Source organism: Physella acuta, unplaced genomic scaffold (genome assembly GCF_028476545.2).
Source record: "Physella acuta isolate Inbredline_101_S28 unplaced genomic scaffold, ASM2847654v3 ptg000635l, whole genome shotgun sequence".
Classification (NCBI taxonomy): domain Eukaryota; kingdom Metazoa; phylum Mollusca; class Gastropoda; family Physidae; genus Physella; species Physella acuta.
The window spans coordinates 311,177-336,088 of NW_026732154.1; the positions used below are offsets into that span (position 1 = coordinate 311,177).

A 24,912-nucleotide genomic window follows, 5' to 3' on the forward strand; every position below is an offset into this window, starting at 1 on the left:
GCTATAGTCGTTGTTTGTGAAGTTACTCGTTTCACTGTTGCTAGTAGTCCTTACACATGTCTTTAGCTCAAAATGAGAACTTTAAAGTCCGATATAAATTATAATGTACCCGTTCTATTTATAGCCTGCTATAAATTCTGATGTACCATTTCATACATGTAATAAACTCTAACAAAAGTATAAACTTACCTTTGTTTGACAATGGGAAAATAGTAAATGTGTTTATGTGTGGGAGTGGGAAAGGAAGGGGTGAGGGGGAGAAATAGGATGTGGGGGTTTTTATCATTTTTTTCAAATAGAAGTATTCATTATATTCATTACGAATATTTAAGCTTAGTTTAATACGGACTACACCAGTATTTATCCGAATTTCTGTGTCGATCAACCCAAAACAAATAATTAAAAATTAAAACATAGAAACATTGTTGTATGATATTTAAGCTACAAATAAAACCAAAGATTGCAATTAAAACAAACAAAGTCATGCTATCCTGAAGGTTTTAGGGTAACAATATGTCTCCCTTACAAACGAGATTAGTCAATAACCTATCGTGAATTGTTTTGGTTTATTTTACCTAATATTAATGGTCTATCGTATCAATCAATATCTTTTGATTTATAATTTTTATGTTTATTCACATCGAAGGAGACTGACTTATTTTCTACAACACAACAAAATATATGATTTTACAATTCAAATACGCGTTAAGTCACTTTAAGTATGAATCTTAGATATCTTCCTATCAGCGGTGTTTGATAATAAACTTCTTTAGTTTGTTACTAAACAATCTAGTTGTTGATAGCTCACGCTTAGCAACCCCTTTCAGCCACACATGGTGAATTATAAATCCCTTCCCCCATTTATAAATATACTTTTTGCGTTGGTTATAAAACGCCACGTTCTCTCCCCTCTAAATTTGGAAAGGTTGGGAAACTACTAGTCATTATCCCTATAGTGTAAAAGACAAGGGAGTGAATCGGTGAAAGTTGTTTGTGTAAAGTAACCAGTTGCATTTACTTTCACCCGAGTCAGAGCAGGTAAAACACAGGTATGTCCATTAAACTCGAGTCCCAGATTTCAACTCGTGACTTCAAGGTCTGTAGTCCAGTGCATTACAGCCTCACCAAGCCGTCCCACAGAATGCTTAGTTATTTACACGTGATACGATGTTTTGTTCAACAAGTGAAGCTTAATTTGTAGTATTGTAACTTTAATTTTAACAATAGTAGTAAATAACTCATTAGGGTTATGCTAACTTTAGATTTATTGCTTTTCATTGTTCAGTACCTCCCACATATCTCCAACCTTAAAACCTTGAGTAAGAAATTATATTTTCCTCTTATTAATTACATTCAAATACATTATGCCTATTTCCATTTGGCTCTGGTTTAGCTAAGGCTTTAATGAAAATATTTGAAAATTTATACAGCTTATCAACAATAATATTCGTTAAAATGTATGGAAATAGATGAAAATATTAATACGCAATAAGTAATTGCAAACAGTTTAAAGTGTTATTAATATATGTAATTATTTATGTTAAAACACTTAATTTTAATATTGTATGCTTAGTGACAGTGATAATAATGCATGAAATATAATTTATTTTAACTGACATAACTTTAAAATTTGTATTACCATGTTTTCTAAAAATAAAAATAAAAATACAATATATAAAATATATCCAAAATAATGTTAATAAATAATATATTACACAAAACGACTGAAATAATATATTTTATAAAGCAGATTCAAGCATCTGTAGCAAAACCTGAACAACGTGTGTTTGAGTGTATAACATCATGATGTTATAGTACGTGATCTATAATCTAATCATGTAAAAATGCATAGTGTATATACCATTTTTGTATAACATTATTTATTATAGTTGACTTATATAGTTGAAAAATAGATTGGTTGGATAAGTATTTTATGTTTTGCTATATTATTTTATTCATAAGTAAACATAAAGTGAACTGTAAAGTAGATTAAAATATAAAGTTATTCATAGAAAAAATGAAGTTACAATTTTTTAACTGACTGTCTGTAGTGCAGTTTCTGTGACATTTTGAATGAAAAGATGAAGTGGTCAGCACTATGCGTATTCGCCATTACTTTTTCTATGATGAGTCACGTGTGCATCACAGCTGGCAGAAATCAGCGACGTCTTACTAAATCAAGCCAGTGGTCGGAAATCGTAAAGTTTTACTTAGCAATAATTAACTCAGGTCTCCGAAAATGTCGTCCCATATATTGGCAAATAGAAACGAACTTAATGTTGAGAAAACTAAACTGATTATTGCAGGTTCACGTATCAGAAAATGTGGTCCGATTATTTGGCGAATAGCAGCAAACTTAATGTTTAGACAACTAAACTGATTTGTTTGAAAAAACTAATATTTTATAAGGTTTAGATTTAATTACACAATATATCTAAAATCAACATATATGCGCTACAATATTTTTACTTTGTCAAAAAATATCAGATTTTACAAACCATAGCTAAAGATCGGGCGCTTTCTAATTCGTTTATTTATAAAACATTGTTCCTGAAAATTAACATAAATATTTCTTTTAATCCTCTAATAAGATTGTAAAATTAATTTCCTGCGTTTGAAGTCTTGGCTTTTAAACATTCTTATAATACCAATGGAAATTATGCTTTCCTTTTCACAATAGCTAATAGTACATTTTATTAGGATTGAGAAACACTGTGGTAAAAAAGATATTCGGACACGATTTCATAGCTGGTTTTCAACAATTAGTGATGTTTTTTATTTTATTGTATACTTTCTTTAATATAACTGTTAAAAAATGTGGCTAAATGAGTTTTACAATGATTTTTATTAAAGATATATTTTGACAGTAAACTGATAAAAAAAAACTTATTTTTTTACATTATATATGGCTAATTTGAAGCACACATTTGCATTTACTATAAATATTTAACACTTTCATCTTGTTTAATGCTTATCTAAAGATTTATTTTGTATCTTTACAACTTTTACATATCCACGAACAGCTCAAATATTTATTCACAAAAGATAGCTACAGAGTATTTGTAATAATAAGCACAAATCATACAATAATAGTCATCATTTATAAACCGTCTGTTATAAACGGATCTTCTCTCAATAAATCTTCTGCAGATGGTCTTTGTTCTGCTTCAGGTGTAAATGTCTTTTCTAAAAAATCTCGTAGGTTTTTTGACGCTGTGATTGACAGCTCATACTTTGGTCTCTGCAGCATAGCAATTTTAAAAAGTACCCTGACTGATGTCGTTGTTGAGTTTGGTGGTGATCCAGTTATCATCTCTACAACTGTACTTCCCACACTCCTAAGCGAATTTAAAATGTGCTATAATATATATTGCACAAATGGAATATTGGAAAAAACATGTGTGCATATTAAAATTAATTTGTTTGGAATCAATGTCTGTTTAACTTAAGATGACAAAAATAATAATTGTTGGTTAGATTAGTAATATAAATTATACATTTTTATGTTAGTAAAACAAGAAATGCATTATATATTTTAGAATAGTTTTTGGTTTTATTCTAAAACCTATTGTTATTTAAGTATTATTTAAATAAAACATTCTCACCAAATGTCCAAGCTGCAACAATGTTTAAATATTCTACCATCAGGGCAGTTAATCATCTCAGGAGCCATATATCGAGTTGTGCCCCTTTCTGCTTCAACTCCTTCTTCCTCGTTAAGTATTGTCGACAGGCCAAAGTCTGTTAGCTTAATGTTTGATTCGTCCACCATTAGAATATTAGTACCTGTTAAAAATGTAAATAATTTGCTCAAAATTCTGTAAATTAGTTTTTTTTTTAAATGGTTGCACTTGGAGTAAAAATAATTATATTATTTTGTAGTACCTTTGATGTCCAAATGCAAGATGTTGTTTTCATGTAGGTATTTTACGCCTTCCAGAATTTGAATTGTAAACTGTCTGGTCAAACCTTCATTGAGTCTTGTGTGTTGTTTGATGAACGTGGAAAGGGTGCCCTTTAGATATAACACAACCATTGTCAGTGAAAATCAACTGACATTTTAATACAGTTTTAAATTTCTAACGTGAGTATCACATAATACAGTGGTGATTAGTAAAGATATAATGTTTTACCATTTTTAGGTACTCCAGAAATAAGATTATATTATTTTCTTTCCTTTGATACCCATGAAACTTGACTATGTTTTTGTGTTTCAGTTTAATTAGAGTTGAAGCCTCTAATTGTAAGCTCTCCTGATTAAAAAGAAATAGAATATGTGTAAAGCTGTAAATATATACTTGCACGCAGTCAGTTATATATCACAGAAGTGCTTGGAAATAGGTAAATAGGCCTACAATAAAGAATTTCTTATACTAACCTTTGTGAAATTAGATAACTGACTATTTGATGATATACGAATTTACATACAACATCTATGCTTTATTATTTTAAAATTTAGCGTAACAAATTTCAACGCATGTCATCATATGATCGCCCCTACGTACCATCCACTTCTTTTGGTTATTTGGGTCTGCGTGTGTTTTCTTTGCAACAAATTTTTCATCCTCTGGTTGATCTATATCCACAACAAGATGGACGCTACCAAAACCTCCTTGACCTAACGACGCTGGTTTAATTTCAAATTTCTTGGGAAACTCATCAGACAGCACAACATCTATAGATATTAAAACGAAATGTCCATCAAAAATGATGACATTTGGACAATCCACAATTATTAAATATTCATTGTAGTACCAGAAAATGTCTTAATTAAATGTAAATTAATCTATTTATCTGCTAGCTTCTTCTTCTTTTTCTTCGTTCTTAATTATTAGTGTTGAAGGGGATCGAGATTTATCTGCCAGTGGGTTTGAAGTCGAGACTTTGTTCGAATTTATCAACCATGAGCTTTTTGCGACTCGACCACGCCTCCAACACAATTAAGCGTTACGTGTCAACTGGTTATGCGACATTGAGGCCATTGATTCCGATTTCAGCCTGCTTTTCTTTTTTGGATTTGCTTCCGTAGCCTTTGTCCAACCAAGAACAAACTACAAGGCAGCAGTTGTTTAATTTTGGAGTTGTCTCTATTAGAAGAGTGGCTGTCCTCAGCTAACGAGCCTCATCTGCCCGAGGGTTCGAACTTGAGACTTTTTCGGTTTAGCAGCCATGAGCTTTACCGACTCGACCACACCGACCCCTATCTGCTAGCAAAATACAACATATATTATATTTTTAACCTGTTTTTGATGGCAATATTCCTGTTGTACGTCCAGCTCTCCAAAGTACTGAATGTACGTTAGCAGAAAGATCCCCATTATGGCTGTTTATTAATTCTATTAACATGTCATTTAATTCTTCGTCTGTGATGATTTTCTCACTTCCCTCTTTATTTCTACTTAGTTCTCTCAAACATTGTGTCGTAAATATTTGTTCATCAGGATCATTATGTGTTAGTATTTCTTTTAAGTGCGGAAACAATGGAAGTACCTGCCAAATTTTTATGAACATAATTTATAAAACGATGCTATGTGTTCTCTTACTGAAACAAACAATACATACATCAGTATTATTAAATTAAAACAACAACTAGGTAAGAATTTATATATGCCAAAACACATGGAGGTGTGAACGGACTATATTACGGACTATATTACGGACAATTATGATAACCTCGTTCAGCACATCCTCATTTTGTTCTAAGAATTTTGCCAGTCCTTGAAGGAGCTCAGATCGCGAATATCCTCCTAGATCCTCTTCATTCCTTACAACATCTCGAATCAAAGTTTCTTTTAGACGATGTTTTAAATTCTCTGTAATATATTAAATACATATGCCAAACGATTCATATTAATTCTAAGATAATAATAATTTGCTAGCTAAATAAATAACTATAGAAAAATAGTATTATTGCACGTTAAGCAATTATAAGGGCCTAATCATAACAAACTTATTAATTCTAAATTCTGAATTATATTTACATAATATTTTCATAATTAAAATGCACGAATTATGGTTTACGTGTACAAAATTGTGTTATTGGTATTCATAATTTAACTTATATTTTCAGGATTTTTATGCTTGTTAATTCGGTATGGGTGAAAAGTTTGAACATTGAATCGTATACGCATGTTTAAATAAACTTTGCGTCATAACCATAAAACGCATAAATAATATACTTTTAGCAATAATTATAATGTAAGAGCACACATTTTAGTTGCTCAAAAAAGTAAGTTATTATATATTAAAATAGGACTTTTTGACAATGTGATTTACATGAATAAATTATTCATGCTTAATCTTTAAAGTTTTTTATACAATTCTAATAAATAAAAATTATTAAATTTTGGTAATTTTAGTTGATTAAAAGGCAACACTGCATAAAACAAAAAAGGGGTAGTTAGTTGCAGTTGTTATAAGGTTGTATCTTCAATTTCTAAATTTGACTTTCTTTCACTGTTTAACTATTTTACTTGTTTTTTCTTTTCATTGTGCTTCAACTAATATCCATTTTGTTTTTAATGGTTTATTATTAAATTAGAAAATGTTTTTAATTAAATTAAATGTATACATAATTATAGAATTTCACAGAGAATTCGCAACTATTTTTTTTCTTTAATAGTAGGATTTTTTTTTGTTTTAATGTATGATAGTAAGTGAAAAATGTATTTAACAAAATAAGTTTTTTTTTTGTAACTGAAGTATTTTAATTTCAATACTTGTTTCTTAATTCGGATAAAAAATATAAAATGCAACTCGGAAACGTTTTCTACGATGGGCATGACATATAAATAATCTTTCTTGCAAATCTATTTAAAGAAATTGAATTGATAATATTTCGTAAAATATTAAGCACGAGAAAAATGGCCCGTTGAGGAAGGATACAACGGGCGCTAGGTTGATAGTGCTATTTTCTCTAAACTAAAACACCCCCTACCCCCAAAACATATCTACCGTCCCATTCAACGAAATATAATTATATACTTTTTCCAGTGTCCTGAAAATTCTACCCCCGCCCCCGAAAATTTCAAGTACCCCCACCCCTCTCCGGGGTGGAAAAAGTCTGAAAAAACACTGGTCGCATTTGTAGATCATACAAACAAAAGGAAGAACCTGGGCGGGGCTTCGCCCCTACCGGAAGAGATACATAAAAAGAGCTAAACACTTTTTAGATTAGAAAAATTTCCTCAATCCGGGAAGGAAAAAGTCAGAAAGAAAAACTTATGTCGCGCTTAGCCACTACCCGAAGAATTGCATGAAAGTAACTCTTCATGCAAACCACTTAGATTAGACAAAATTGCCTTTTTATTCAATGTTTACTCGAGAATCATTGACGTCATATTACTGTGTGCACTCTCCGGCTTGATATTATTTTCTACTACTTAACGTCATATTTCGTTTCCGTATTACTATGCATGTTTTTATTTTGCTTGTGTTTTCTCTACAGCGTTCTTGTCAGATACATAGATAGATACACAAACAGCGAAACTATTAGTATTAATATATTTGACAGATAATAGACCAATGCTTAAATAATTACTAAATGCCCCTGTATCTATAGGAGAATCCTCTTGTATATTTAACAGTAAAAGTGCTGCATCCATAGCTACGGCTTTTTCTTTGAAATCCATATTTTGAATAACCTGTTGAAAATATAACTGTATTAGATTTCTGAAGGCATTTTAGAATGTATAAAATGTTTAGTATATTCTATTTTTGAAAGTGCGGTATTTCAATTGAATGACATAATGCACTGTTTTATTTCAGTTAGTCAAAAAAAATATCGGCTGATTTAGACGATAAAGTGCAGTTAATTTGTTTACTAAGATAGTGTGACTAGCTCTACAGTCAGCTGCCTTAACTTTCCCTACACATGTAGCATGTACCAAGCAGAGCAGAGCTTGGAGTAATAAGGGGCGTTTTAAAGAAAGAGACTGAGCGCAAGTCATTATATTTTTTAATAATGTTAATATTGCTATTTTTTGGCGATCTTTGTTTTGAAAACAAATATTCTAGAGAAAAGAAAACATTTTGATTAATACATTGCAGTTCATAAATGACTTTTGTGAAATACCGAAATTCCATTTGCAAAAAAAAAAAAAATAGTTCACAATAAAATATTTTCAAAATTTGAAAACAAAATTAATTGCTTGTTCAGATGGCAGCCGTTCCCATCGCTCCCATATTTTCAGAAAATGTTCTGATGCATGCACCTATTTGCCCGTAGTTACACTAACGTTGGAGCAAACATATAAATACAATTTTAGTTAAGAGTATTTTTTTTTCCGTAGTATAACTCTTTAACATCATGTATACATTTAATATGCATTTAATGTTACACTACATACAGCTTTTAGACGCATATTGTATATCGTAAACACAAAAGTGTTTGTTTTATCACAATTATGTATATTTTCTTTAATGAAAAAATATTAATTATAATTTCTTGAAAAACAGATTCTCACTTGTTAAAAGCATAATCTTCTTCATTACAAAGATTTCTATCTTTATATTTAAGAGATTTGAATATTTGTTATTTGTTATTTATTTATTCGGTCTATTGTATACGTAAATAGTACAGTATATATTTTGTCTCTACAAAAAGTTAACATTTTAATATTTTTATATCTCTACATTTTTGCGATGTAAAACGATGATGTACAAACACATTTCATATGCAAGCATTTATTAGAATATTTACTTACACTGTACGTGTTGTTCATTGAGAAAAAAATCTTCGCGCCCTTTCTTCGGGCAATGTTATATAAAATGGTAACAACTTGACTAATGATCCATTTAGATTGGGAGTTCTGTAATTTTAAACATTCATATTTAATTAATTGTTTTTCCTACACAGCTAATGTTTAGTAGAAATTTTCACGTATATTAAGTCAGCAGATCATGATTTGGTCCAGTGCTATAAGAAACCGATTAGTACATTAAATTGTTGTGACATAAAATGAAGAGTCTAGAATACTGTTATCCAGCATCAGTATACCAGCCATTAAAGTATAAGTATACACGTTCGGAGAATTGCAGGCTGATACACTTTGAATAAAATTATCAAAAAAGCAAATAGCACACAATGCATTGCTTTGATGATAAAGCTGGGAATAATAGAAATATCGGGATCCAAATTTGGAGCGAGGGTTGCAGATGTTTTTCAAATATGGCTCACATAGGGAAGTGTGGAAGTTGTAATGAGGCTAACGTGTGTAGATAAGGCAATCATCATACAGCAGGCGCAATAAGAATTAAACATTAATCTAGTTGGATGAAGTAATAGAGGAAAAGATGATTTATGTAACTCATTTATTGATTTTTTAAAAAAACAGCTCAGTCTTACATCTAAATCAGCTATAAAACAAACAATTTTAATAAAATAATAATTAAGAATACCATGCTTAGAAATTTCACAAATATATTATTATTAAGCGTGTTATGCAAAAATGCTATCAATTCAGTTAAAAGAGAAATTTTAAAATTATACGCTTATATTTTAAAATTACATTACCTGTACGTCTTTGTAAAGGGTGAGGCAATCTGTAAATGTTTTCACAACGTCCTTCTCTGCCAAACGCTGCAATTACGTGTGGAATAAAATTCTTATTAGCTACCTTTTTGCACAACTAAAATAAAATGTGTTTTTCTAACCGCGAAGTTCTAATGCTTTGTTTAATAAGAATAAAAAGATGTCTGTGCAATAATTACCAAACCAAACTCTGTACTATGATGACTAACTACCGCTTATCAACAGACTCAACATATCACGAATTAAAGACGTGCTAAAACCTGGTGCCCTTGTATCAAGAAGATTTTCATAGTTTAAACATCTCGACGTTATATCTGTAACGATAAAGTATCAAGAACATGTTTCGTTTTTTTTTATTTTAATTTGTATCTTAGTCAGAATTAAAAGTTCTACTCTTGAATTATATTTTTTTTTGTTATTCTCTGTAAATAATAATTTTCGTTAGAGTGTACGTTTGCGCCGCTCACAAAAGTACTGATCGTGTGTCGTATAAGGGTTTGATGTTTGCCATCTATTTTATATAAGGCAAACTTGTGCAGTACATAAGTACGGCACGGCTAGTATGTGGTCAGTTGTTTAAATCTTTCATGCCGATTCCCAATCCCCCACGCGTATTTATCCCCCCTCCTTACCTCAAGTCAATTACCCACCCGAACATAACCTGTATCAGAGAACTGCAATAGGACATTAGCTCCCTCTCAATCAACACCCAGACATTTAGATGAAGAGATAATATAATAATTTGTACAGGTACCGATATAGGCACAGGTAAATAACAGGTACATCTATTGGCATTGGTGTAGCTTCAGGAATAGGTAAGGGATATGAAAAGAGTTAGGGTAATAGGACATTGGATGAGGAAATAAAATAAGGGAATCAGTATTCAATTAAAAATTTTCAAATCAACTAAAATCTTCAGATTCACTATTAAATTTAGGTGTGAGATATTTTGTCTGAGATCGATTGTCCATGGTATCATTTGTCCTGATATATTTTGTCCTGATATCTTTTGTCCGCGAGATCATTTGTCCTTGAGATCATTTGACCTAAGATCATTTGTCATGGAACCATATATATATATATATATATATATATATATATATATATATATATATATATATATATATATATATATATATATATATATATATATATATATATTACCATACACGTATATTGCCCGGAATTATGTTTGATAATGTCTCTGACCCTTTTATCGGCTGAACTGACAAATTAATACATTTCTTGATTATAACGTTAACTTACGCTATAGCAAACCAACTGTTAGACACACTATTATATTTTAGCTAGATACGGGTATTTTCCTGCCCATACTGTTTCTTGAATCGAATCAATGCAACAGTTTTAATACTACATTTTCGTTTTAATTATAAACATTTGTTTTTCTGTGTATTTCACGAGACGAAAGTTATTTAGCATACCACAATTTGTTTGTACAGTATTTGATTTGAAATTCTGTCCATGCGACTTAAAATGACCTAAATTAAACTAGATTTTTGTGTGGGCTAATAAACACGGCCGTTATTTTAAATTAGAAAATGAAGCACGCATATAAAAGCAACAAGTAAAAATCTCAACGATGAGAAAGTCTGGGACCACAAAGTTTTGCCCAAAATGCAGGTTAAGCCAGCAACATAAAAGAGAAACAAAATGACAAAGTATGTGGCAAAAACTTTATTTACTATTTTACTTCTTAAGATGGACGGAGTGGTCTAGCAGTAGAGAGCTGGACTGCTAACCCGTAAGTCTCGAGTTCGAATCCGGGTTCAAGTCAGTAGACCGTCCCTGAGTCTATCTCTTCATATGTCGAGGTCACAGAAACAAGTGAACTCTACTTCACTTGCCCCATAGACCGTAAGGTTTGAAAGGGAAACTTTACTTTACTTACTACTTCTTAAGATGTAGAATTCTACAGGTAAAATCGAGGTAAAATATGTACTATTGGTAAAATCTCATATACAACGATGTCCGTATTGCCTAAGGCGACTGAACAAACTTGGAGAGACACAGGCAGTGATTCAACATACGAGTAATAACACAGACTGAATGTAAATTACGAGTACAACATAATTATAACTTCTATACTGGTGTTTAGGGTCCATAACATCAAGCTTTTATCATTTGTCAGTCTTGTCACAAAAAAAAAGAACGACATTTATTTATGTAAGCTAAGACACAGCTCTTACTAAAATAAGACGACAAGCTATAAAACTAAATTACCCGCATAGTTAAGATCTAAGAGTAGTGTGAAAAACTTCAGATTATCTTCCGCATTTAGAATAGAGTAAATTGTCCTCAAACACCTCTGACACATGAAGAAATGTAAAGCGTCAAAGTCTCTCATGTTCAAAAACTCTGACATAACATCAGAAACAAACTCCTTTAATTCATAATAGTTTGTTCTCTGGAAGTAAAAAAAAAATTATGTTTTAAAATTCATGTTATTAAATTATTTTTAACATTATTTACAACACAATGCTATTTCATTCGGTCGCTTGTTTACGGGTCAGTCGACCCCTGGTTCGACAACCGACTGACTGACTTCGATCAATTTTTAACCATACGCATGCTTCAGTACTAAGGACTAGCCAGTGTACACACTAGCAAGAGTAAGCTAATTTGATGTGTGGACAGAGACACAAAACAAACAGTCTAGTTCAAATCACTGTCGGGGCCACTAGTACGTTGTGAAAACGGATACGCCTGTACTGGTGATGCAGTGCGTCACGCAACATACAAGACGAAACATCAACAAACGGGTTTTAAAAGACTAAATAAAAAACCAATTGTTAATTATAGAAATGTTAATACTATATACACAATAATTCTAAATATACATACGCTTTTACGCAGACTAAGATATAATGAATATCTAAGAGAACAGAACTAACCTACACTACCCTTTTTGGGAGAAAAGGAAGAAACAGAGCAATAAAACACGCTCTCACATACCTTATAAACTCTTTAAGCAAACAGGTATAAACCGGACTGCACATCTTACAGTACGAGGACTGAACAGAGACGAATATGAGAGGGTACAACGTATAAAAAACATTCACCCACATTCATCACCCTTCACTCTCTATATATATTCATATATATATATATATATATATATATATATATATATATATATATATATATATATATATATATATATATATATATATATATATATATATATATATATATATATATATATATATATATATATATATATATATATAAACAAACTTCTACTTAGAACTGTGTTAGTATTATGCTTAAAATTATCAAAATGTTTACTTCACATTTTTTTTGCAGAATGTCTACTAAGTGATCCACATACTTAATATTTATTTTTCATACAAACGGTGAATATCTTTCGTGTATCTTTCTAATTTGGGTATTGGTCCCATTTGAACAAGTGTAATTTCGGACATATGTAGGCGAAAATCCGGATCCCATAGTCAAGATTTAACTTTTTCTTTGAACAAGCAAAGTATACACACAGTGTAGTCTCACATTTTTATATCATCGCTCAGATACGCAACTCTGAACTGAGGCCTGGCAACACATAGCGAGTCGACGCTGTACAGTAAAGTAAACTTGAGACCTTTAAGAAATGTTGTTGTTTTTTAACTTACCTCCCAAATATAATAGCTCAATTTTAGAATGTTTATTAGATTTATTAATACACCGCGTGTAGATATATTTATATGTAATTTTATTTTCGAATTCTTTATTAACTACATGCTATTTATTATTATATATAGGACCCACTAAGTTGTAAAAATGGGACCACATCAATCTACAAATTTACAGTGAATGAAAAACAACTTAATTGTGTACAACACGCATTCGACGCTCTTTATCTTAGCTTAACAGGATATGTGTACTTGAAAACACGAATGTGATCCAGATAAGATATGAATCAACATTTAGATTCAACGATCATATAGTTACTTTAGGACATATAAACACAACACCCACAGTTAAAAGTAATATGGCAAACAGGAAATTTAACATTTTCTATTAGACTATGAAAGATACATTGAAAGTATGAAATTTACTAAGACACTTATAGAATAAAGTTTGACTGGCTCTGTTCTGTCAATATCGTCTTCTATATGGTATCTTCTAAAATATTTATAGACAATACCTTATTATTGTCTAGAGTCTCGACGACTTGAATCTGCATATGAGAAGATGTAGTTGCTTACATATTTTGTACTTCGGTATCTTCAGACGCGTCAACCTCTTTTTTTTATGTCGAAGTAAAGACATTCAGTTTGAAATATATGTCTCTTGTTTGGTCCACGTGGATGATGTTTGTTGGCAATCTGAAATGCCTTTCAATTTCTTCCTTTCCCATCCTGAATATTTTTTCTTTACTGGATTTAATTACATTTAGTAACCTCTAAATTAACGAATTATGTTGTCTTAGTCACAATATATTTAGTGGGATACACCAAAGAATCTAAATGGGACATTACTTTTTGATAATTACCTACTATTTGAAACAAATTCTAAAGTTACAACAACGGTCAGTTTTAGTTTAAGTTGGTTTTTTAATACGATATATAGCCTTATTTAAATTTAATATAGATCTAGATCTAGTAAAATAAAATGATGTTTAATATACATTTGCTACTGTTTGCTGCATGATAAAAATCTTGTAATTTACATCGATGTGGGTCTAAACATATTTTTATCAGTTTAAAAATTTGAGTTTTAAACGTTTCCAATAAAGGCGCCAGTTTGATGAAAATAGCCAGAGGGGGAGCAGCTCCACCACCAGCTCCACCCCCCCCCTCCCACCTGCGATCGATATGCCTAGACCCGCTTTTTCTTACATATAAATACATACTTTTACTCTAAGAATAGCCATGCAGTCTGAATATCAGCATCATTGGTAGGTTTATATAAGCCCAAATTTGAATGTTTCCCATACAACAAACAAGTTGTCGAATTGCACAATAGACACCCACGGACCAAACAAAATAACTTCTATACAGCGTCCCATAATAACACGTAATTTTCATCGGATATTATTTTTTTCAAAAGCGAGTTAATATATTGTGCATTTTGGTGTTATACAAACAATAAAAACTTCCTACCTGATTGTTGTGAGACAGAAGAACAGTCTTTATATAGCAATCGATGGATCTGTTGTTATAGAAATCATCGATACACAAAATGTGCAGTATTTGTTTGGATGCATTAGTTTATAATTTTTTGTGATGAGAAAACAAATACACATTGCCTTGACATGTTTCAATAACAATGGTGTGGTGATTTGTATAAATGGTTCGAAAAATTATGTTTAACTACTCTTTCTAAAGCTTTCATATTTACAACACTACAGCCTTAAAGGAATCCCGACCATTCTCCTCACGATCGAATATCGCGTAAATTTCATTTCGACAGTGGGGTAATGAGAGTTTCTTTCCGAACGAAATGAAATTTATATAATTTATATAGAAAATATATACTTTTAACAGTGTCCGCCCCCCCCCCGAAGAAAGTCTACCGCCCCCCCACCCCCGAAAATTTCAAGTGCCCCCCCCCCCCCCCCCGGAGAAAAAAGTCTGGAAGAAACACTGGGGGTAATATCCTACTTAAGCTTATTGCGCAGCGTGTGCGTTTGATAAGGTGTTCATGATCAGATGGGAAAATAGATGGTAATTGTTACTGGTCATGTTCTGCGCCCAGGTTAAATAAGTTCGCTTGTCATAATGGTAATGAACGAGGTGATCACGGGGTATTGAGAAGTGTTACATTTATAGACAAAGTTAACAGCACAGTAGGCCTATGAGTTTACCTGTCTAGTACCTTCTATGTGAGAAGTTATACATTGAATTAAGTCTCGCGGTCAGTATTAAAATATATGTAAGCCTACTGGCGTATGTAATTTGTGTTATTTATAATGTTAAATCTGTGTGACGGTATTGTTTTAAAGTAAATTATAATTTAAATATCACTTCGCTGTTGCATGTATGTAATTTTTGTTTTTTATTTTGCTGTTGGAAATGTCCAGACATGTTTCTGTAAGCTACACAAATTACATACCTTTTAACGTGGCGGACTTCTGCGTCGTTTTGTTCACTGACGGTTGCGTCTCTCAGTTCGTTTTTGGTGACGTTTTGTAAATCTTGTTTTAGTGCTGGTTATTTAATGAAAATAAGAGATTTATATATATATATATATATATATATATATATATATATATATATATATATATATATATATATATATATATATATATATATATACATCCATTTTCTTCCACGAAATTTATGTCTGCTACTGCTTTAATAATAGTATCTAACACCTTGTCGTGTCCATTTTGAGATGCAAGCATTAAGGCATTCCATCCATGATCTTCAACATGATATGTAAATATATATATATATATATATATATATATATATATATATATATATATATATATATATATATATGTGTATATACATATGGGGCTACGACAAATTCCCGAAAGACACTTGCCCGAATGTCGTTTACCCGAAGGCCGACTTCTCGAATGGACACTTGCCCGAATAGGACCAATGTCGGGCAAGTGTCCATTCGTGCATTAGTCGCATTCGGGCAAGTGTCCATTCGGGCAAGTGTCTTTCGGGAAAACGTCCGGCTCCCATAAATATACAATTATATATATTATAGACAATACAAATATGAATGTATATATAGAACAGTAACATGTCTATATCTATATAAATAAATAAATAAATGTATATATATATATATATATATATATATATATATATATATATATATATATATATATAATTGATGAATTATATATACCTTTTTCAAATAGAGATATTAAAAAATGAAACATTGTTGTTGATGTCGTTTTACCGATAATTTTAAAGTTCATTGAAGATAACGTATCAATAACATGTTTCTGTTTATTTTCAAATGCAAGAAAGCACACATCAATTAATTCCAACAATAGAGTCGTTCTGAAGCTAAACGTATTGAGGCAATCTTTATTATCATTTTTTCGATCACCTAAAAATGAAGAGTCTTGAGCGATTTCATTTACATAGATTATGTCAGCTCCCTCATTAATAAGACTATCTACCACCTTGTCGTGTCCATGGTTAGATGCAATCAATAAGGCATTATTTCCATTTTGTTTTACATGGCTTATGTCTGCTCCTGCTTTAATAAGAATATCTACCACCTTTTCGTGTCCTTTTTTAGATGCAATCATTAAGGCATTATATCCATCTTCTTCCACGATATGTATGTCTGCTCCACATTTAATTAGAATATCTACCACCTTGTTGTGTCCATTTTGAGATGCAATCATTAAGGCATTCCATCCATTATCTTTCAAATGATTTATGTCTGCTCCTGCTTCAATAAGAATATCTACCACCTTGTCGTGTCCATTTTGAGATGCAATCATTAAGGCATTCCATCCATTATCTTTCAAATGATTTATGTCTGCTCCACATTTAATTAGAATATCTACCACCTTGTCGTGTTCTTCTTGTAATGCAATCAGCAATGCATTCCATCCATTATCCCCCACATGATTTATGTCTGCTCCGGCTTTAATAAGAATATCTACCACCTTGTCGTGTCCATTTAGAGATGCAATCATTAAGGCATTCCTTGTAGCATCTTCCACGTGATTTATGTCTGCTCCTGCGTTAATTAAAATATCTACCACCTTTTCGTGTCCGCTTTGAGATGCAATCATTAAGGCGTTCCATCCATTTTCTTTTACATGGTGTATATCTGCTCCTGCTTTAATAAGAATATCTACCACCTTTTCGTGTCCATTTTGAGATGCAATCAGTAATGCATTCCATCCATTTTCTTTCACGAAATTTATGTCTGCTCCTGCTTTAATAAGAATATCTACCACCTTGTCGTGTCCATTTTGAGATGCAAGCATTAAGGCATTCCATCCATTTTCTTCCACGTGATGTATGTCTGCTCTCGCTTTAATAAGAATATCTACTACCTTGTCGTGTCCAATTAAAGACGAAATCATTAATGCATTCTTTCCAACATATTCCACGTGATTTATGTCTGTTCCTGCTTTTATAAGAATATCTACCACCTTGTCGTGTCCATTATAAGATGCAATCATTAAGGCATTCCATCCGTCATCTTTCACATGATTTACGTCTGCTCCTGCTTTAATAAGAAAATCTACCACCTTGTCGTGTCCATTTTGAGATGCAACCATTAAGGCATTATAATCATTTTGTTTTACATAGTTTATGTCTGCTCCTGCTTTAATAAGAATTTCTACCACCTTGTCGTGTCCATTTTGAGATGCTTCAAGTAAGGCATTCCATCCATCATCTTCCACATGATTGATGTCTGCTCCTGCTTTAATAAGAATATCTACCACCTTGTCGTGTCCATTTTGGGAAGCAATCATTAATGCATTATATTTATTTTGTTGTAATTCATGTATGTCTGATCCTGCTTTAATAAGAATTTCTACCACCTTGTCGTTTCCATAGTGAGATGCAAACATTAAGGCATTCCATAGTTTATCGTTTACATGATGTATGTCTGCTCCTGCTTTAATAAGATGATCTACAACATTGTCGTGTCCATTTCTAGATGCAATCATTAAGGCATTAAATCCATCATCTTCCACGTGATTTATGTCTGCTCCCGCTTCAATAAGAATATCTATCACTTTATCGTGTCCATATAAAGATGCAATCATTAAGGCATTATATCCATCTTGTTTTACAAAGTTTATGTCTGCTCCTGATTTAATAAGAATATTTACCAGCTTGTCGTCTCCATTTTGAGATGCAATAATTAAGGCATTCTGTATATTATTTTCGACATGAAGTATATCTGCTCCTGCTTTATTAAGAAGAGCTACTAACTTTTCGTGTTCATATTCAGATGTAATCATAAATGTTTCATATCCATCTTGTTTTACATAGTTTATATCTGCTCCTGCTTTAATAAGAATATCTACCACCTTGTCGTATTCATTTTGAGACGCAGTCATTAAGGCATTAAATTCCATTTTGTTTAACGTATTGGCCTTTTATGTGCAATGCAGAATGTTACACGCATGTTGTTTCCTTTTTCAGATGCATCAATAAATGTCGCACGGATGGTGTTCAAAGTTGCGTTTCGTGTTCAGACCAATTATATATCTCTTTATTCACGTGAAAACTTGAAAACGAATTCACGAAAACAGCACTCATATCATCAACTGAAATATAAATAAAATTATATATATATATATACAATTATAAATAAAAGTATTAAAAACATTGTGTAGGAAAATAAGAAAATGGTGAAACAAATACAGCAAAATACTTGCAATAAATTGATTTGACACAAAGTCAATTATTATAAAGAAAGAAGTAATTTAAACAAAAATAGTTTATATGGAAACAACGCTTTACGTTTTACCAGAGGCGATTTGTATATAAATAGTATGATAAAATATTCTTAACTATAAATACGTATTGAACTCAGGTTCTAGAGCAATCCACAGTCAAAATTGAATCAGTCGGCGTGACAATGGATACCATACTAACATGCTCGTCCCGCACGTTGCCGCGGGAATAGAAGAAAGTCCCTGTGTCGTAGCGTGGGTAGATTAAATTAAATAAGACTTGACTGTTAGAGACTAATAAGGACGGTGTAAACATGACGGTAGACGATTTGGTTCGAGAGTATGTGCCCAAGTTTAATAAAATATTTGTGGCGTGATTGTGACCTGAGCGTGACGCAAAATGTTACCGATGACGTAGGACGCAGGAGTGAGGACAGTTGGGGGTTAGCCATTGTAGGAAAAGGACGTCATTTTATATTGTGTAGTATTAGTATTTAATAATAAAGTTAATTCCATTTTATGTTCGAAGTTATTTATATCATTAACTTAGTGTCGTCGGAAAATAAGAGTGTTCCGTCCTCATCACATATTTATAGTAATGTAATTGGAGTGATAGTTACAGGAGTAGTCATCAAATAGATTCATATAGCAACGCATACATTTCCCTCACCACATATTGTTGGAACACATAGTGGTTCTTAGTTCCGATACAAGAAGTGGTGTTTTAAAATGATCCGAGTTGACCAGAAGTGAAGTTTGAAACAGATTCGAGTTAACCAGAGGTGCTGCAAGATCATCGATAGGAAGCAATGATAAGTACCTTCCTCTAATTTTTTTAAAGTAGCCGGGATTGTTTTGATCCTGTGCTTGTTATTCAGTAGTTTTTCTTCTTCGTGTTTGTTTTGTGTTTGTATATTGTTGTTAATCTTAAATTGGCTGAGCCTTCCCAACGATGTGACACACTAAGTGTATGCCTGCCTTTTAAGAAACACATATTGCTTTTAGCGGAAGAAGTCCAGTTTGTACTATCGTCTCTCTACCGCTATTGTTACCGTAAGCCCTGTATTATTGTTGTGATTATCGCGTTGTCTTCTATATGTGTCGTTTATCGCTGTTCGTATAACGCTTAAACTATTTTTGTGTACAATTATTTTGTGTGTGTGATCATTCTTAAATTATTCAAATTATGACTGACCTCGCTCAGTTTTATTAGCTAGGCAAATCGCTTGAAAAAAGTGGCGCTGAGCTAGAGGCATGGGTTGAAGAAAAATATAAAACTATCACGGCTGATAAAGAACGATTTGCTCAAATAGAAGCAGAAAAATGTATTAGGATTGAAATGTAAATTAAAAAACTGGAGTTAGAAAAAGAAAAAGAAAGAACAAAAGTGGATTTAGAAAAAGAAAAATCTATCATGATACAATGATGTTGTTGAATCAATATGACAGCGTTGATATAAAAAATACCATGATACAATGATGTTACTGAACCAATATGACAGCATTGATATACAAACCCTTTTAAACAAGGATGTTATCAAACCAATATTACTGCGCTGCTATAAAAACTATCATTATACATGGATGTTATTAAACTAATATTACTGCGATGCTATTTAAAACTATCATAATATAAGGATGATCTTAGGATAAAAGAAAAAATCTAGACTGGAATTGGCTAAAATAGACCCTGAGAAAGAAAAGGCTAGAATGGAAATGGAGAAAGAAATTGAAATAAAACGGTTAGAAGTCAACAAAAAAGTACGGAAGCAGAGCAGAATACAACAACACCAACAAATCTGTCAAGAACCATGTTATATAAAATGTCTAAAAATGTACACAATAAAAACGACACTGATGCCTTTATTCGACGGTTTGAAACGATCGCCAAGCCCGAAAACATAACCGACAATAGGATGAGCCAACACTTGCTCACCCTGGTTGGTCGAAGAGGACTCGACGCCTGCTACACACTGACAGACGAAGAAACCAAATATTTAAAAACACTAAAACAGACCCTATTACAATATTATCACCTGGTGGAAGACTTACCAACAAAAATTCCACAAACTTCAACCTAAGAGAGACAAAGATTTCAAAGTGTTTACTAATGACTTAAAATACACAAGAAAAATGGATTGAAGCAGCATCAATAAACAAAACATATGAATATTTATTTCATTTTGTTCTGGTCGATAAAATATTGAATTCCGTCCACAGCGATTTGTACTCCTTCTTACAAGAAAGAAAACCTAGGGACATAAAGACTGACACATGAATGACGCAGACATTTATAGCGGCCCATCAGATTAGTCCACTATGCAAAACGTATAACAAGACATAATTTACTTCACCATTCATGACACATGTTGCCGACAGAAGTATAAGTAAAAATAGGTACGAGAACCATGGACATCATCAATCCAACAGACAACAACAGACACACCTGCCAGACATCAAGTGCTATAACTGAAACGGAATCGGTCATTAACTGCGAGTCTGCTGAAAGCCCAGAGGGCAGTGCACATACAACAACAACCCGCCCCGCCCCAACAACTCACACGGCAGACTAATGTCTAAGAATGAATAAGTTGTAATAATGTGGTACAACCATACAGCGAAGAATATGTTACAGTGTCCATAGGAGGTTGAATAGCTTCTGTTATGTAGTCTACTTTCAAAGGCAGAGAGATGCTCCTGCACTACAGATATGTGACATACAATACAACACACATGTCTTTTCTTTAAGTGTATCTGATCTAATTCTGTTTGAATGCCAGTTTTTTAGTTGATGATTATAAAAATGCAGTTACAATTATTGTTGTTATTTAGCGTGTCGTGGAAAAATAACCAGCATATCGAAATTGGGTGGGTTTTTTCATCTCAAAGAGGAAGGTTATTCGTCCGACGGGCACAAAAACGCTTAACTGGCATATGTTTAAGACGACATGCCCGCTCATATTTTTCTCAGAATCTGTCGTCATCTTCGTGAATTGCCACACACCCTGACGCCCAGCGTAAATGAATTCAGCGGCATAACGACCAATTAATCTGCAACGGAAACCACGGTTGCAAATATGCTGAGGACGAGTGATAACACATTTACAAGGACAAATTAACGTGAAGATATATAAAGCGCATCGTTAAGGACACGTCAGCAGGAACACGCCAATTAACACATCCAGAGGAACCGAAACGAATTGAAAGAGTCATCATAACCAGATAACTGAAGCCTTACGCATGGCCGCGGTCAATTTTTCGACCAAATCGTAACGGCAAGGGTCATCATTACCAGATAACAGACGCCTTACGCATGGTCGCGGTCAATTTTTCGACCACGTCGTAACGGTAACTTCAGCTAATAATTTTCTTTACAGTTACAGAAGCTGAAAAGAATCACGTTTTTTGTGTTGATAAAGCTCGAAGGAACATTTTCACGTCGGGTATAACAAGGGAAACTGTCTATGCTGGTGATGAGTTGTGTTCATTTTGTGGAACTGTGTACAGATGAAAAAGATTTATTAAGTGGTGTACATTTTGTAGAACTGTCAATACAAATGATAAAGATTCACAATTCTCTACTGACAGATCAGGATACAGCACGACATTATTGTCGTTTTTAATTATTTAAAGGCTGATATTTTTGTTTTTGAAATGTTCATGTAATTACGCTATGAATTTGTATTTGTACGGTGAATGACTAAAAAACAGAAAAAAAACTAATACAGTTAGTTTTTTTTTTAATTGTAAGGGAGGGGGAGATTTCATAGCAAAGATAGATACAATAAGACTAGACTTGTAGATACAAATAAGGACGGTGTAAACTTGACAGAAGACAATTTTGTTCGAGAGTATATGCACGTGCTTAACAATATATGTGTGGCGTGATTGTAACATAAGCTGCATAACGCGACAATGTTACCTGAGTGAGTTGGGTGAGGGTGAAGGAGGCATGGATGAGGGTGAAGGTGGAGGCGAAGGCGCAAAGAATATATAGTAAAATACTCTGCCACCTGGGTGAGGTGGGTGAGAAGGTGGGTAAGAGGGAAGGTGGAGGCGGAGGCGGAGGTACAATGAGATATATATATACTCACCCACCTCACTCAGGTGAGCGGCTGGTTGACGGTTGGGTGAGCAGGTGGGTGAAGGTGGAGTAGGTCAGTAGGTCAGGTGAGGGGAGTGGCCTTGTGACGTAATCACCACGGTGACCTAGTTACATAAAGTCCATTATTTTTAAATTCAATGAGTTTTTTTATTTGTTTGTTTTTAATTAGTTTTTAATTATTTTTAATTAGTTTAATTTTTAATTACTTTTAAAAAAATTTAATTAGTTTAATTTTAATTTTTTAATTTTAATTGTTTAACGTTTTAATTTTTTAATTTTTAAAAATTTAAAAATTTAAATATTTTAATTTTAATTAATTTTAATTTTTTTTTTATGTAAAGGCTCGTAGCCGTTAAATTTCTTGACTTTGACTGCAGCTAAAATGAGCTCTTTTTTCCAAAGCATTTTGGTGCCACTATGGTCGGCGCACGGGGACATATGTACCCCCCCCCCCCCCGGCTCTACACCCCTGTAATATTGACTTAAAACTTAAAGGAAGTGAGACATATGTAATAATTTTATGGTTTCTTTTTATTAGAATATTTGTTATATAGCCTAACTATAATTCGCTGGTATTATTTATTAATTTTTTTTTCAAATTAAATCGCACAGAAATATAATGTTAAAAAATAACTATATATATAATAACGTCTGCATGCTACAATAGCGTTATTGACCCGCCCTGAGTTACTCGACTTGGGACCATATTATTGTTTTTCAAGAAGTAGCATATTTTAGATCTCCGATGCAACTGTTAAAATAAATTTCATGGGCTCCATATTTATTTGTTCAAAAGCATGTTATGTGCTTTTTCTTTGGGTATTAAAGTGACTACTATGATGCAGTATATTTATTTAATTTATTTATTAGAACTCTCCACTTCTCCCCCTCCACCCTGCCCTGGATTACAGGGTCTGCCAGCAGAGTGTATTCATACACGAATTATAGCATATAGCTTAGAGTCAGTCAGGACATTTCAACACGTTAATGAGTAGAACAAGACCCACACCTTTTATCGACAAAAATGGCAAAGTACCATCCCAACACACCCATACCCAAAAGACATACGTAGCTTCGGTACACAGCCTTACCTTCCCCAATAATATTATAATTTTGCATGACTACCTACAGTCTCTTTCTTGCTTTATAAAATATACTGTGTAAAATCTTGAAATAAGCCTTATAATAAGCGGTATCAATGCAAGTTAGGGATATCAATGCACGACCACTGTTTTAATAAATAAAATAGTGTTAACACATTCATAATGTTATAAGCTTACACGCCATATACTAAAACGTAGTGTTCTGTCCCGCTCACCTCATCCCTTAAAAAAACGTATTGCAAGAATGACAGGTTTCATTAGCGAGCCAGCGCTTACCGTCATGCGACAATGTAAACCGCACAGTCCTGCTCGCGTAGGGAAAAACAAGTGTGTACAAGCTTGCAGTGTGTAGCACACTATCACACGCGCAGCTCTCATGGTAAAACAAAAAAATAGGTCACGAGTGCGTGTGAGATTATTATAGACTGACAAATTCGGCTACTTCAATTAACTATGATTCCATATCTACGTGGAATAGTTTTAACGTCTAGTATTTGTGAATACTTTTGCATACAAGCTTGAAATAAAACTGCGAACTTAACAAAACTTAGAATTTAACATCAGTAATCACATCTCTCCCTTGTGGCCAACATGGCGTTAATGTCGAACTTTGGTCTACATAAATATACAATCACATTCCTAATTATTTAATTAAGCCTGACCACAATCCATGACAATACACTTGTAAATTTACTCATCAATAAATCAAACTAACTTATTATAGAATAGGCCTACTTACGTTTTAGTTGTGTATGGTAATTGAGAAAATAATTGACTTCTAAGCTACAGCGCAGATTCTAATCGTTCTGTTC

The 24,912-nt window shown here is 32.7% G+C and overlaps 2 protein-coding genes across 2 annotated transcripts; both read right to left on the reverse strand.

The window, feature by feature from the left end:
* Positions 1-1,287: 1,287 nt before the first annotated feature.
* On the reverse strand, positions 1,288-9,570 carry LOC131948267 (mitogen-activated protein kinase kinase kinase 3). Its single transcript, XM_059309804.1, has 10 exons — positions 9,515-9,570; positions 8,706-8,810; positions 7,541-7,643; positions 5,674-5,813; positions 5,241-5,490; positions 4,506-4,675; positions 4,134-4,253; positions 3,886-4,015; positions 3,606-3,786; positions 1,288-3,338 (listed from the first exon to the last, which is right to left on the reverse strand). Exons 2-10 carry the CDS (start codon positions 8,721-8,723, stop codon positions 3,101-3,103), a joined length of 1,350 nt encoding a protein of 449 aa, XP_059165787.1. The 5' UTR covers positions 8,724-8,810; positions 9,515-9,570; the 3' UTR covers positions 1,288-3,100.
* A 166-nt stretch (positions 9,571-9,736) lies between these two features.
* Positions 9,737-24,912, reverse strand: LOC131948277 (ankyrin repeat domain-containing protein 50-like). The gene is made up of 7 exons (XM_059309813.1): positions 24,840-24,912; positions 22,987-23,101; positions 16,361-18,764; positions 15,605-15,698; positions 14,653-14,701; positions 11,774-11,957; positions 9,737-9,846 (listed from the first exon to the last, which is right to left on the reverse strand). The coding sequence occupies exons 3-7, from the start codon at positions 18,570-18,572 to the stop codon at positions 9,737-9,739; spliced, it is 2,649 nt and encodes an 882-aa protein (XP_059165796.1). The 5' UTR covers positions 18,573-18,764; positions 22,987-23,101; positions 24,840-24,912.